The sequence below is a fragment of the Schistocerca serialis genome, chromosome 4 (genome assembly GCF_023864345.2).
Source record: "Schistocerca serialis cubense isolate TAMUIC-IGC-003099 chromosome 4, iqSchSeri2.2, whole genome shotgun sequence".
NCBI lineage: Eukaryota > Metazoa > Arthropoda > Insecta > Orthoptera > Acrididae > Schistocerca > Schistocerca serialis.
The window spans coordinates 465,252,733-465,267,806 of NC_064641.1; the positions used below are offsets into that span (position 1 = coordinate 465,252,733).

Here is a 15,074-nt window from a genome sequence, read left to right on the forward strand (position 1 = left end):
GTTCTGTGCAACACTCATTTTGAGAGAGCACTTTCTGGGAAAAGTCGGAAAACATGTTACTTCAACCCACATACAAAATGGTTCAAATGGCTCTGAGCACTATGGGACTCAACTGCTGTGGTCGTAAGTCCCCTAGAACTTAGAACTACTTAAACCTAACTAACCTAAGGACATCACACACATCCATGCCCGAGGCAGGATTCGAACCTGCGACCGAAGCGGTCGTGCGGTTCCAGACTGAAGCGCCTTTAACCGCTCGGCCACTCCGGCCGGCAACCCACATACATCTCACGAAATGATCACGAAGAGAAACTCGAGAAACTATAGCTAATACAGAGGCTCGTCAACAATCATTCTTCCCACGCACCGCTTGTGAGAGGAGCAAGGATGGGGAGATAATAGTACAAGAAGTACGCCCCGCCACACAGCGTCAGGTGGCTGGCGGAGTATCGGTGAGGATACAGATACTTTGGCAATATCGGTGATTATTTACACTACATAAAAATTTATATGAAATTTTGTAATAAGAATGGGTTAAAGTGCAATAAAGTTTAGAAATGTTAACTATGCTTTGGTGAGTATTGTTATGCGCTAAACAAGAGTTCATGAGTAGTGTAAGCATTTGGAGAAGTCCAGGAAAAAGCTGAAGATGACCAGTACCCTGGATGTCCGAGCACTTCATCTGCCTGTGAAATCGTGGAAAAAGTGGAACACATAATTCTGAACAGTCAAGGAACACTGATGATGTCGGCATATCAACTGGCTCATGCTATGAAACATTTCTCGATGTTTTGAGATCGACACGTGACAGAATGTGTTCCAAAATTGCTGAATTTCGAACGACAACAGCGAATGCAAGTTGTTCGGAAGTCGCTACATGAACAACGATGCAGAAGAGTGAAATGTGTCATCACAGGTGATAATGCAGGGGTTTACGGATAAGGCTTCTATACGAAAGCTCAGTCACTGCATTCTGGATCTCTAAAACCACAGGGAGCCTGACAAACACGGTCAAATCTGAAAGTTATGTTCACTGTGTTCTTCGTTTTTAACAGTGCAGTGCACCAAGAGTTTTCCCATCAGTTCGAACGGTCACTGAAGCAAATTGAAAAGCGTTAGCGTCAAGGAATCCGAAAAAACACAAGGATTTGTGATGTAACAATTCAAGGCTTTTGTATCACGATAATGCACTTGTTCCAAAAACAGTACAGTAATGGCTCCTCAGCGTCCATATTCACCAGGTCGGGCTAAATGTGAATTGTTTGTATTTCCAAAAAGGAAGAAAAATCTTAAACGGCCGTCAGTTTACAAGTGCAGATGAGATTAAAAACGCATCGGTCAGACAGCTATAAGCTATACAAAGATAGAGTTCCAGAAGTTTTCCGGGGATTGGTAAAAGCTTTGGTATAGATATACAGTATCTAATGGGGGCTATTTTGATTGGTAACATTGATGTAGACCAATGGTCGTATAACTACAGCCCGCCGGCCGCATGTGCCCCGAATCAAGTATTCCTGCGGCCCGCAGTTCTCGGCCGAATTATACAGGGTGTTACAAAAAGGTATGACCAAACTTTCAGGAAACATTCCTCACACACAAATAAAGAAAAGATGTTATGTGGACATGTGTCCGGAAACGCTTAATTTCCATGTTAGAGCTCATTTTAGTTTCGTCAGTATATACTGTACTTCCTCGATTCACCGCCAGTTGGCCCAGTTGAAGGAAGGTAATGTTGACTTCGGTGCTTGTGTTGACATGCGACTCATTGCTCTACAGTACCAGCATCAAGCACATCAGTACGTAGCATCAACAGGTTAGTGTTCATCACGAACGTGGTTTTGCAGTCAGCGCAATGTTTACAAATGCGGAGTTGCCAGATGCCCATTTGATGTATGGATTAGCACGGGGCAATAGCCGTGGCGCAGTACGTTTCTATCGAGAGATTTCCATAACGAAGGTGTTCCGACAGGAAGACGTTCGAAGCAATTGCTCGGCGTCTTAGAGAGCACGGAACATTCCAGCCTATGACTCGCGACTGGGGAAGACCTAGAACGACGAGGACACCTGCAATGGACGAGGCAATTCTTCGTGCAGTTGACGATAACCCTAATGTCAGCGTCAGAGAAGTTGCTGCTGTACAAGGTAACGTTGACCACGTCACTGTATGGAGAGTGCTAAGTACCATGTACAGCGTGTGCAGGCATTATCAGCAGCTGATTGGCCTCCACGGGTACACTTCTGCGAATGGTTCATCCAACAATGTGTCAATCCTCATTTCAGTGCAAATGTTCTCTTTACGGATGAGGCTTCATTCCAACGTGATCAAATTGTAAATTTTCACAATCAACATGTGTGGGCTGACGAGAATCCGCACGCAATTGTGCAATCACGTTATCAACACAGATTTTCTGTGAACGTTTGGGCAGGCATTGTTGGTGATGTCTTGATTGGGCAACATGTTCTTCCACCTACGCTCAATGGAGCACGTTATCATGATTTCATACGGGATACTCTACCTGTGCTGCTAGAACATGTGCCTTTACAAGTACGACACAACATGTGGTTCCTGCACGATGGAGCTCCTGTACATTTCAGTCGAAGTGTTCGTACGCTTCTCACCAACAGATTCGGTGACTGATGGATTGGTAGAGGCGGACCAATTCCATGGCCTCCACGCTCTCCTGACCTCAACCCTCTTGACTTTCATTTATGGGGGCATTTGAAAGCTCTTGTCTACGCAACCCCGGTACCAAATGTAGAGACTCTTCCTGCTCGTATTGTGGACGGCTGTGATACAATACGCCATTCTCCAGGGCTGCATCAGCGCATCAGGGATTCCATGCGACGGAGGGTGGATGCATGTATCCTCGCTAACGGAGGACATTTTGAACATTTCCTGCAACAAATTGTTTGAAGTCACGCTGGTACGTTCTATTGCTTTGTGTGTTTCCATTCCATGATTAATGTGATTTGAAGAGAAGTAATAAAATGAGCTCTGACATGGAAAATAAGCGTTTCCGGATACATATCCACATAACATATTTTCTTTCTTTGTGTGTGAGGAATGTTTCCTGAAAGTTTGGCCATACCTCTTTGTAATACCCTGTATAACTTTATGCATCTATCAACTAATAGCCGAATCCAAAAACGTCAGCGAACGTTGCGAGCTTATTAGGAGTGTAGTTTTACTGCTCATAATCAGTAGCAAATAAAAGCATGTAAGACGCAGTAATATTTTGAGATGTGCTTAATTTTTATTGACGTTGACGAATTCAGCCGTAAGCTGAGGAAAGTTGGCAGCTTACCTCGGGGACAGAGGGTTAAGTAGAGCGGCCACCGCAGGGTTAAAGGTGTGAGAGAGTGGATGTTTCATCGTTTATCTGCCGTTGTCGACAACTCATAGCAATATGTGCCCCGTACCCATCAGTTCCTATGGCACGCATTTCAAGCTGTATGGCATAAATTTGAAACGGAAGTAACATGGAATCGTGAATACGCATTATAGAGACGGTCATCTTCAATTTGGTACACATCTTCAGCAAGGAATATGGAATTAAATTAAGTCTGTTGGAATATAACACAATGAGTAGAAAGATAAAACAAAACATTTAGTAAATACTTGTGATCACGCTGCATATTGCTTATGCATTTAAACAAAAGTACAATTATTGTAACTAATCAATTAATCATCTGCTTACACAACACAATACTTCGTCAGGCAGTTACAAAGACGCAGCTATGGTGTCTGTGGGTGACAGCCTGCTGAAACAGAACGGTCGACGCGAAATATCCCAATTGTTGCCGAATTCTAACGATCAGTACTTGAGGCCCCGCTTATCGCGCGTATACTAAAAAAGTTGTTTAAGTTATTTAGCTGACTGTATATCGATGTTTTATGGCAGACACATTATACAATTGCATTAATAGCATGTACGTTGTGGATTAAACAGGCTTTGATTCATTGGCAGGATACTGGGGAACAGAAGTTCGTCTTAAGTTGATTACAAAAACTGCTTAACAGAAACAATGAAGAGTCTCATTTGGGAGCCATGGGAGACATTTCATGGACGTCCAGAGCAATCCGTATGTCGCAAGATGTCTGTTTACGAAATCAGTGTTGGGTTTGACAGAGATTTTCGTTCTCCATAGTCTTCATATTACGTGGTCAAGGGCACGTTCCATAATTCTACAATAGAGTGATATTAACGGTGTAGGTATCTAATTCTGTGCAAGAGTTCCGACGACCCTACTAGAAAACGGGAATGATCTCTCATTTTTTTTTCAGTAGTTACGTGTATTTCGTTGGTAAATCGATCTACGACGTGTTATTGCTAGAAGGCGAGTTGATTCTTTCTCAGAATCCATGTAGAATCTCACAGGTATCTCATCCGCTCCAGATAGCTTTCCACTATTGAGTAATTTTAGCTGATTTTTCATTAAGCGATCAGTTTTCTCAGTACTTGCCGTTTCCGTGTTTGTACGATGGCTGAGCTAGAGAACAGTATCACGAACATCCATGATGAAATAATTTCGAAATACTGAAGTCAGTATTTCGACCTTCTCTCTGTCATCTTCCGTTGCGTTGTCATTGTGGTCACTGAATGACTGAATTGATTATTTCGATCTGCTTATTGACTTAACACAGCACCATAACTTCTTCGGGGTTTTAGTCATCTCTTGTGCAGAAGATTGTTACGTCACGCAATGCGCGGAACTTAAAAACGTTATTTTCCGTGAACGCGAGATTAATGAGTTGCAACTGGAGTAAACATGCCGTAGAAATTCTGATAGCAAAAATACGTAAGGATATAAAGTGAAATGATGGCAAGCCATCAGTTGCGAACTATACAAGCTTTGATTCATTGGTCGGATTCTGGGGAACAGCAGCTTAACAGAAATAATGAAGAGTTGACATGGGAGACTCGTGAAGAATGAAGCTTACCTCATTGAGAATACTTCCTTAGAAAATTATAAGAATATTTTTCAGAACGGCACTTCTAAAAAATATATTGTTTAACTTTCTGTAGGAGGTGTTACCCAAAATTTCCGAGAATTTGAATATTGTACCGAAACATTCAGCAGTTAAAGTTCTCATACTAGAAGGCACTAGTTGTGCATTTCACCTACCGGTTTGCCAGTTTCGCAGCAACATCAACTCGGTGCTAATGATTTTTTCTTGGCATTCATGGAATTCTAGAACGAATTTTCACTTTGTAGTGGAGTGTGCGCTGATTTGAAACTTCCTGGCAAATTAAAACTGCGTGCCATTGGAGGATTCGAATCTTGGCTGTATGGTGGCCAATTGCTCTACCGACTGAGCTACACATGTACGATTCAGGATTCCACCTCACTACCTTAATCGGCCAGTTCTTCACCCTATTTGATTCCATCGGTAGGAAATGTTATTGTAGATTTCATTATACCTTGTTCTCCAGCGCCTGATTGACTTCAAGGAACAAAGGATTCGCAGCCGAAACCGATCGCAGGGCAATTGAGGCTTTTGGTGAGAAAGCTTTCATCCTAGGCGGAACATCTGGGCGATTTCAAGATGGCCAGGGGTCTGTGGAGGATAACAAACACACGATCCGACAGTCATCATGCACAATTCTGGAGCCGATCGCGCAAGTGCATAAAGAGACCCACATGGACAAAAGCCAGACAGTACATGACGTTTGTAAAACCGTTGGAATTTCTTGCGCCGGCCGCTGTGGCCGAGCGGTTCTAGGCGCTTCAGTCTGGAACCGTGCGACCACTACGGTCGCAGGTTAGAATCCTGCCTCGGGCATGGATGTGTGTGATGTCCTTAGGTTAGTTAGGTTTAAGTAATTCTAAGTTCTATGAGACTGATGACCTCAGATGTTAAGTCCCAAAGTGCTCAGAGTCATTCGAACCTTTTTTTTAAAAAAAATTACTTGCGGGATATGTTAATGCGCCATAGCTTATGAATTGAACAAGAGACGAATTGCAGCGAAGTTCGTACCTCGGCTTTTCGAACGCCGACCAACGAGACTATCAGGCCTGAACTACAAACGACTCTTCGAGATTAACTAAACTGCCTGCCCAGGGACTTCACTGCCGATGAATTATGGGTGGACGATTATGGTCCTGAAAGAAAACATAAATCCTCGCAGTGGAAGACGCAGACCCGTCCGCGGCTCAAAAAGTGCACCGCCTTCACAGCAACATCAGCGGAATGCCAATAATGCTGTCTCGAAATTCATGGAATTTCAGAATAAATTTTCACTGTACAGCGAAGTGTGCGCTGATTTGAAACTTGCGAAGCACCGTCACATGTTTTCTCCATATATGCTTTAAACTGTGTAATCAAACTGAAGTAGTAAATTGAAGTGAGATATTAACAGACTGCCACAGCCAATGGCGAGAGGTCTTCTTTCTGACATAACTCAAAACAGTCAAAATAGTCTCACCTTCGACGGTGCTGGCACAAAAGCGATAATTTCTCTAATTCCCACTCGTAGCAAAAGTAAAATTCGACGCCAGGCACTGTCACATGTTTGTTTCCATGTAAACCATAAATTGTAAAACCAAACTGAGTTAGTAAACTAAGGTAAAAATAATAACAGATTGCCACTTCAGTGGAGAGAGTTCTTCCTATAACACAGCTAAAAACAATCAAAATAACGCCGGAAAAATTCATAACAAGTATTCATTCGAAAACATTTCCACAATTTAAGTTATTACCCACTGGATGCAATTTGATGCCTCTAAGAACGCTATATATCTTTCGGCTAACGAAAAAAAAGTTTGTCTGAGGAGGAATTCTGCCATATTGGTACAGTTTCATTTTAGTACGAGCATAAGAAAGTTTCCTGAGTAGTAACGGAAGAGAAAAGAATAAGCAAAACTGTCCTCCTCATGGTAGCCCACATAGGGCAATAGATAAAATATTTGAAACCAATCCTTACATTTAGTGTCCTTCTGGAAGTTAAAATGTTCTTCTGCAATAGAAAACATATACTCTTCTAAGTTCAACGTCGTGTTTGTTAGCGCGTAAAACACTATCTGTCCTATAAGCCACCAATGACTGCAATATAAAACATGTACTCTTCTAAGTTCAACGTCGTGTTTGTTAGCACGAAAAGCACTAACTCTCCCATAAGCCACCAATAACTGTTATGCGTTGCGGACGGGTAACATTTCCAGGTGGGTTGCAAAGCTGCGAAGCATGACTTCCTGTGGTTCTTTTGATAACTGCTAATTCCTTCCTAGTTCAATTTCAAATTCAGATTTTATTTTCACATAAGATCATGTGCACGATATCCAAGCACGACTCACGATCGCACTTCACAGCCCTACTTCCACCAGTGCATCATCTCCTTTCTTGAAAACTTACAGAAGTTCTCTTGCATACATTGTGGGACTAGCAGTGGTTGGAAGAAAGGATATTGCGGAGACATGGCTAATTTAATGCAGTGAATTTCCCATAAAGAACTCTTTCATGTGCTCAAATAGTCACAGGGAAGCTGTGTAGCGATGTTTTGAGGAGACTGAGGGATGATAATATACGCAAACGGCCTGAGAGACGGGAGACCCAAGACTGGTTCCTGCTCCATAAAAATGTACCTGCATACTCCTCACTCACTGTGAAGAAATTCCTGGCAAAGAACAGCATGATCACTGTCCACCCACCCAGTCCACTCTCCTGATCTAGATCTCTTGCGATTTCTTCCTCTTTCTGAAAATGGGTGGCATTGTACTCTATAGAAGGAAACCAAGCGGAATCGTAAATAATTTTGAACACTATTCAGTCAGCACACTTCCAGCAGTGCTTCCTGCAATGGGAAAATCGCTAGAAGCGTTGCATAGAAGCGCGAGGGGACACTTCGTAGCATGATGGGCAAATTTTTAAGAATATCGATATATACCGCTTCGATATTTATAAAAAGACATCGATACTGTCAAGACAAAATTGGAAATTTTTTGCAGTACCGACATTTTTGACCTAGTCCTACGCGAGAAAAATCACGGGGGTGAAACACTTCTGATATGTGCTCTGCGCACGAAATATTGTACTTTCCATAGACATTTCAGACACCAAGAGTTCATTATCCATTAAATGCCAGTGCAGTAATCTCTGCCTCGTGATGACTGGGTGTTGTGTGATGTCCTTAGGTTAGTTAGGTTTAAGTAGTTCTAAGTTATAGGGGACTGATGACCATAGATGTTAAGTCCCATAGTGCTCAGAGCCAATGCAGTAACGTGCGTAACTTTTGTGCCGAGTCAACGTTACTTTTACAGTGCGTCTATATTTTCTTGATACAGGGATTCAGGGGGTAAGTAGAGCGCATATTCTGTCCCATAGTTGGGAGGTGGGAGTAGTAATTTCCGCCATTCTTGTACCGTGGTGTCGCAAGACATGTTGGATTTGCACCTCGCACTTATCACATGCTATAGCAGAAATGACTCACTGAACTAACAAACTTTCATAAAGAGGCAGTACGGATACATTCATGTTCAAATTTGATGCTCATTTGTAGTACTTAATGTGAAATTAAATTAAGCCCATTGTAAAACATTTACTGTTAGATCACAAAGAATAGTAGTAGTTGGAATGGGCAAGAAATCGGCCGGTGAGAACTATAGTGCTTATGGATCAAGTAAAGACAAACAGTAAAAATATTACTTTAGACACTCAATACTCGATATCTATTAGTAGATACTTCACTATTTTGCATATCGACGATATGTGGCAATACTATAACCAAGAAATGTCGATATTTTCGTACATCGACATTTTTGCCCATCCCTACTCTGTGACGTTGGAAATTAAAATGTGAAGTGTGTTTCCTGATTTTTTCAAGGATTTCTCGGTAATTTTGCATAGCCCCTCGTATATCGCTACATTAGGAACGGTAAACGATAAGATCATATTACGCTGAAGAGCCAAAGAAACTGGTACACCTGTTTAATATTGTGTAGGCCCCCGCGAGCACGCAGAAGTGTCGCAATACGAAGTAGCATGGATTCGATTAACGTGCTGGAGGGAACTGACACCATGAATCTTGCAGAGCTGTCCGTAAATCCGTAAGAGTACGAGGGTGTGGAGATCTCTTGTGAACAGCACGTCACAAAGCGTCCCAGGTATGCTCAACAGTGTTCATGTCTGGAGAGTTTGGTGGCCAGCGGAAGTGTTTAAACTCAGAAGAGTGTTCCTGGAGCCACTCTGTAGCAATTCTCGACGTGTGGGATGTCGCACTGTCCTGTTGCAATTGCCCAAGCCCAACGGAATACACAATGGATACGAATGGATACAGGTGATCAGACAGAATGCTTACGTACACAAGTCAGAATCGTATGTAGACGTATCTCATATGACTCCAACTAGACACACACCACACCATTTCAGAGCCTCCACCAACTTGAACAGTCCCCTGCCAACATGCAGGGTCCATGGATTCATGAGGTTGTCTCCATACCCGTACACGTCCATCCGCTCGATAGAATTTGAAACGAGACTCGTCCGACCAGGACAGATGTTTCCAGTCATCAACAGTCCAACGTCGGTGTTCACTGGCCCAGGCGAGGCGTAAAGCTTTCTGTCGTGCAGTCATCAAGGGTACACGGGCGTTCGGCTCTGAAAAAATGTTCAAATGTGTGTGAAATCTTACGGGAGTTAACTGCTAACGTCATCAGTTCCTAAGCTTGCACACTACTTAACCTAAACTATCCTAAGGACAAAGACACACACCCATGCCCGAGGGAGGACTCGAACCTGCGCCGGGACCAGCCGCACAGTCCACGACTGCCGCGCCCCGCTAATCCCGCGCGGCTTCGGCTCTGAAAGCCCATATCGATGATGTTTCGTTGAATGGTTCGCACGCTGACACTTGTTGATGAAATCTGCAGAAATTTGCGGAAGGGTTGCAATTCTGTCACGTTGAACGATTTTCAGTTGTTGTTGGTTCAGTTCTTGTAAGACCTTTTCCGACCGCTGGGATGTCGGGGATTAAATGTTTTGCCAGATTCCTGATATTCACCGCACACTCGTGAAATGGTCGTATGGGAAAATACCCCCTTGATTACTGCCTCAGAGGTGCTGTGTCCCATCGCTCTTGCGCCGACTATAACACCACGTTCAAACTCACTTGATAATCTGCCACTGTAGCAGCAGTAACCAAGCTAACAACTGCGCCAGGCACGTGTTGTCATACAGGCGTTGCCGACCTTAGCGCCGTATTCTGCCTGTTTACATATCTCTGTATTTGAATACGAATGCCTATAGAAGTTTCTTTGGTGCTTTGGCGCTTCAGCACGTACAGACAGACATAGGCAATCTTTGTTCCCAAGCTCTGTCCACGAATGAAACAGGAGGAGAGGTGTAGCAACAATTACCCTGTGACTCGGATTCGGGCGTGATTTGCAGAGTACGGGCGAAGAAAATGGTGCTGGGAACGTCGGCGGACGCGCGGCCGGAGTCCGGTGGAGGCCTTCACCCTCCCCGCCAGCGCCCCGCCGGCCGTCGTCTATATATGCCGGAGCGCGCCGGCGGCCGCAGCAGTCGCCAGCAGCCAGAAGCAGCATGTCGGCCGCAGACACACTGAGCGCCGCCGCCGCCCCCGGTCCGGAGGCGGTCGCAGAGTCGGCCCTGTCCGCCTCCACCGTCTTCTACTGGCTGCTGCTGCCCGCCGTCGTCCTCTACTTCATCTACTACCGGCTGCAGCGCCGGCGCATGTACGAGCTCGCCGACAAGATACCGGGACCTCCGGGACTTCCAGTCCTCGGCAACGCGCTTTCGTTCATCGGAAAGAATGAGGGTGCGTATCAGTCCGAGTGGCCACTGAGGCTTTTCTCGTTACTAGGTGAGCTGAGATACGATATCCCCCTAGAATTTCGAGGGAATGCGCCATAATTTAATCGGTTTGTGCAACTACTGGCGCCGCACTTCAATCGTAGATGAATGCAGATCGACGCTCGAAGGTAAAATCATTTGCTTTGATATATCATGAGTGATAAACCTGTAAAGTCAGTGAAAGCAGATAAACATTTTGAAGAGATAAACAGTCTTGGCTGCAAAACAGGCTTTATTATTATTTCCGGGCTTTTTTTATTTTTGACAATAACGCGTTTCGATTTGATTAAGGCATCGTCAAATTGGCTTGCATAACGGGTGTTAACTCATATGTTGCCGTCCATGTAGATGTCTTAGCATGAAAACACAGTTATCAATATTTTCAGAACATTGCGTGGTGCCCTGACAGAAAATCGTGGTAAGTACACGGGAAGTTACGTTTAAAATACATAAAAAAAATCTCAGCGGATAGCTCTTGTCGAGTTTTAAGAGACTTGGGGCAGTGCCATTGCAGAGTAAACGGCGCAATCCAAAGGAAACATGCCACTGTTCATGTACAAGTGATGCATTTCTGTAGCCCTGATATGGTTTTCTGTTTTCTTTGGGCTGCACCATATGCTAGATAAAACTGCCCGCTGAGGTTTTTTTATATATTTGAAAAGTGACTTCCGGTTAACTCAATACTATTTTATATCAGGACGCCACGCGATGTCCTTAAATTATTGACAACGGCGTTTCCCTGCTGAAACAACTGCATGGACGGCAGCATCTGTGTTTAATATCTCTTATACTAGCCAATCTGAAGATGCCTTAATTAAGGCGAAACTCGTTATTGGCAGAATACAAAACAATAAAGACTGCTTGTCTCTCCAAAATATATATCTGTGATTGCTGTACCATACCGCCATGAACTGGAAACATCAGGTAAATAATTCCCAGTGATCATTCATTGTGACGTAAATTGGAACGACCACGTAAATCTCTTAGTGGACTTGGCTAGGCCTGAGGTGATTGTGAAGATTCTGGGGTTGGGGGAGGGAGGAGGTGTAAGTTCTCTGCTAGAGAAGTAGTTACGAAAATGCCCACCTGTCTGGGGTCTGTATCATGTCAAACTGAGGGAAGAAGAGTAAAGACGAGTTGCACAATTGACCATGAGTCAATATGACCTGAACGAGTCCTCTACAAAAATGCCTGGGGAAGTCCAGTTGATATTTTACGAGCAAGACGTCGAAGAGGGAGGGCTGTGTTCGGGAAGAACCTGTCTTTAAAGACAATTCAATGATTATATTATACATCCAACGGTACCATTATTATGTTACTCATCTCAACGTAAGATCAGGCATAACCTACAGTGTAAAATATATTAAGTCGCTTTCAGAGCAGTACACAGAATTTCTGGGAGGCAGAGAAAGAGCATATGCAACACTTCCCCTAGGTGTCTACCAATTGACATCATCCGGTGACAGGCGGAGAGGAAATGTGCGTGTAGAAAGAGACAGCTCATGGACATTTCGTCCAACGTAAAAAATACCTACTGAATGAAATTCTTTGAGTGTACGAAATGCTCGAATGGAAAAAACGCAAGAAGTAGTGCGGTGCTTCACCTCGGGACTGTTCGGCCTACAAGGCGCCACCGCCCACGAGGGATCGTTTGAATATATGATGTTTTTAAAGAAGAATTATTCGGGAAGTTAGAAGGAGATCGGAAAGTATGTGTGGCTGATACATCCACAACATCAAAATACTAACGTAGGAAATTATCAAGGATACAAACTTCCATAATCTTTATGTACGAGCTGACTGCCCTTAAACACTTAGCGTTAATGAACGCACACTAATTAAGATGCATATACAGCGAGACCAAGAATTTCTTATTTCCACACATTACTAATGAGCTGGTATAGGAGAGACAAACTTGTTTTCGCACAATCAGCTTTTGAAATGGTCTTACATCTCAAATTTATAGAAGTTCACTTTTAAAGTTTTATGTTATTTATCCCGCTATTGCTTTAATTACCCATCGCCATAAAACTAAAACTTCTCGTTCCTAATGAGCAATGATACATCACTGTTATCTACATGCGAAATTAAGTTAATATAGTCTTTGTAATATAGTCTTACGTCTTCTCACGAAGACCTGTGACATAAGACTATATTAACAAACAAACAAACCTAAAACGCAGAGTTTGTGAGGCCAAACAACATAAAATTAAGACTACTGACAACAATGGTGAAGATCCTTTACAAGCACATATTCCGTAAACGAATGAAACAGTAAATCTCTGGTTAAAAAAATAACAGAAATTAAAACAGTAAACAAAAGCTGACCAGTCCACTTAGATGATGGCAGTTGCACCATACGCTTGTCTGGAATTTACTCTTTGTGGGTTTCCTGAGACTTTTCAACTATGCAAAACCGATTATTACTAGTTTTCCTTCAATATATAACAGCAACTACATCTGTCGTAGTTGCATTGTCGAGACGCACAATGGAACCCTCTGGATTGCGTATCGGCGCCCAGAGATGCTCATTTAGATTTCCTCTGGAGACAGTCCGTTGCTAATGGCCGGTTCCGCTATCTCCCTGACAGCGGCTGACAGTGACATCACCGGCCCACCGGAAACAGCCTATGACATTCTCCATATGCAATGGTTCCGTCTTATCATCGACTGTTCTATAGCTCACTTTAATGTTTTATGGAACTGGTTCTAAAATTAAACGCTTTCTTGGCAGTTTCTCTTAGCGTAACAACTCTTCACTAACAGTTGCACTTTGTATGCATCACTTCCTTGAAGTCGTCAGTGGCTGTTAATGGCAAATTACCAACCATAACGTGAGCTCAATATGGGACTCCTATATTAATGTGACAAACCATTAATATTAACTGAAACATCAATTTTCCTCCATAAAAACTATGCCAAGAAACCAGTATGGCACATTATGTGAAAACCAGTTGACATTATACCGATCTGGGCCAGTGTTCTGATCTTCAATAAGTCTTGTCTGACCTGAAGCAACGGAGCACTGTTTTGCTCCAGTTTACTGAGAAATACGAAACACAACTTCACAAATACGTAGTGAATTCTCGTGAGAGCGTACTTCTGTAAAAGTGTTTAGAGTCTATCGAAGTCAGTATCAACCCATGTTGCTACTAACTGCCGTTTGAGAAACGAATTCCTCAAAGTGTCATTCAGAGCTGGAAGAGAGTAAACAATCAGTGCGTACCTTTGTAATTTTCCACTATAACTTTATCACTATTATAAATCCAGAAAATTTTGGTAAACAATTTTGGACTGAGCGAAGGTCGGCAAGGAGCTTTATTTCATTATGTGATGAGAACGAAGGAGGTCGTTCCAGTGGAGCGCTCGAAGGTGAAAGGGAAAAAAGTAGTTGTCACGCAAGGCCTACCGCTGATACGACTATAAACCAGCAACCTCACTTTCACCCTTCTGGGGTCTTTACAGCACAAATGGCGAGGTTTTATACTGTTATATTTTGCAGTTAACGTGTCTGGTATGTTTTTGTGACTTACGCAGATTGTATAACTTATGACATACGGCAACCGTTTCCAAGAAAGGGTGCTCGTATTTGTCAGTGCTCTGACAGTTGCTTGGCACGAAAGTATTTTGAATTGAGTAAAGGTATACTATTTAAGAGTTGCAGATTTACGTGGGAAACGTGAGCTTTTGACGTCTTTAAAAAACTAAGGGAAGATTACGGCCTGCCGGGGTGGCCGAGCGGTTCTAGGCGCTACAGTCTGGAACCGCGCGACCGCTACGGCCGCAGGTTCGAATCCTGCTTCGGGCATGGATGTGTGTTATGTCCTTAGGTTAGTTAGATTTAAGTAATTCTAAGTTCTAGGGGACTGGTGACCTCAGCAGTTAAGTCCCATAGTGCTCAGAGCCATTCTTTGCATGGGGACAGATCAAGAGTGTAGAGCATGTGCTCGTCTGTCTCCCATTTGAGTTGGCGTAATATCTACTTTACCACATCTGGGGTATGGGGACGTGCGTTATTATGAAGCATCAGCACATTTTGTCATAGTTTTCCCTGACGTTTCGTCTTAATTACTCACATTTTTCATTGTCTGATGGATGTCTACTGGTGTTTGTCCTTCGGCAGTTAAGAAAAGAATAACAACACGTTGGGCTTGTTTAGACACATTTGGCAACAACTTCGCCATAATTCACGTTTTCGCAATTTCTGTACGCACGTCGAAGAGACCCGAATTCCACACTAGCCCCTAGTCTACAGTCTGGTCCC

The 15,074-nt window shown here is 43.3% G+C and overlaps 1 protein-coding gene across 1 annotated transcript in view; it reads left to right on the forward strand.

Moving 5' to 3' along the window:
- Positions 1–10,523: 10,523 nt before the first annotated feature.
- LOC126475108 (cytochrome P450 4g15) overlaps positions 10,524–15,074 on the forward strand; it is a 53,207-nt gene continuing 48,656 nt past the window's right edge. The window contains exon 1 of the mRNA XM_050102691.1: positions 10,524–10,775. Coding sequence (XP_049958648.1) covers positions 10,541–10,775 — 235 coding nt within the window. The 5' untranslated portion in view covers positions 10,524–10,540. The remainder of the gene's footprint in view (positions 10,776–15,074) is intronic.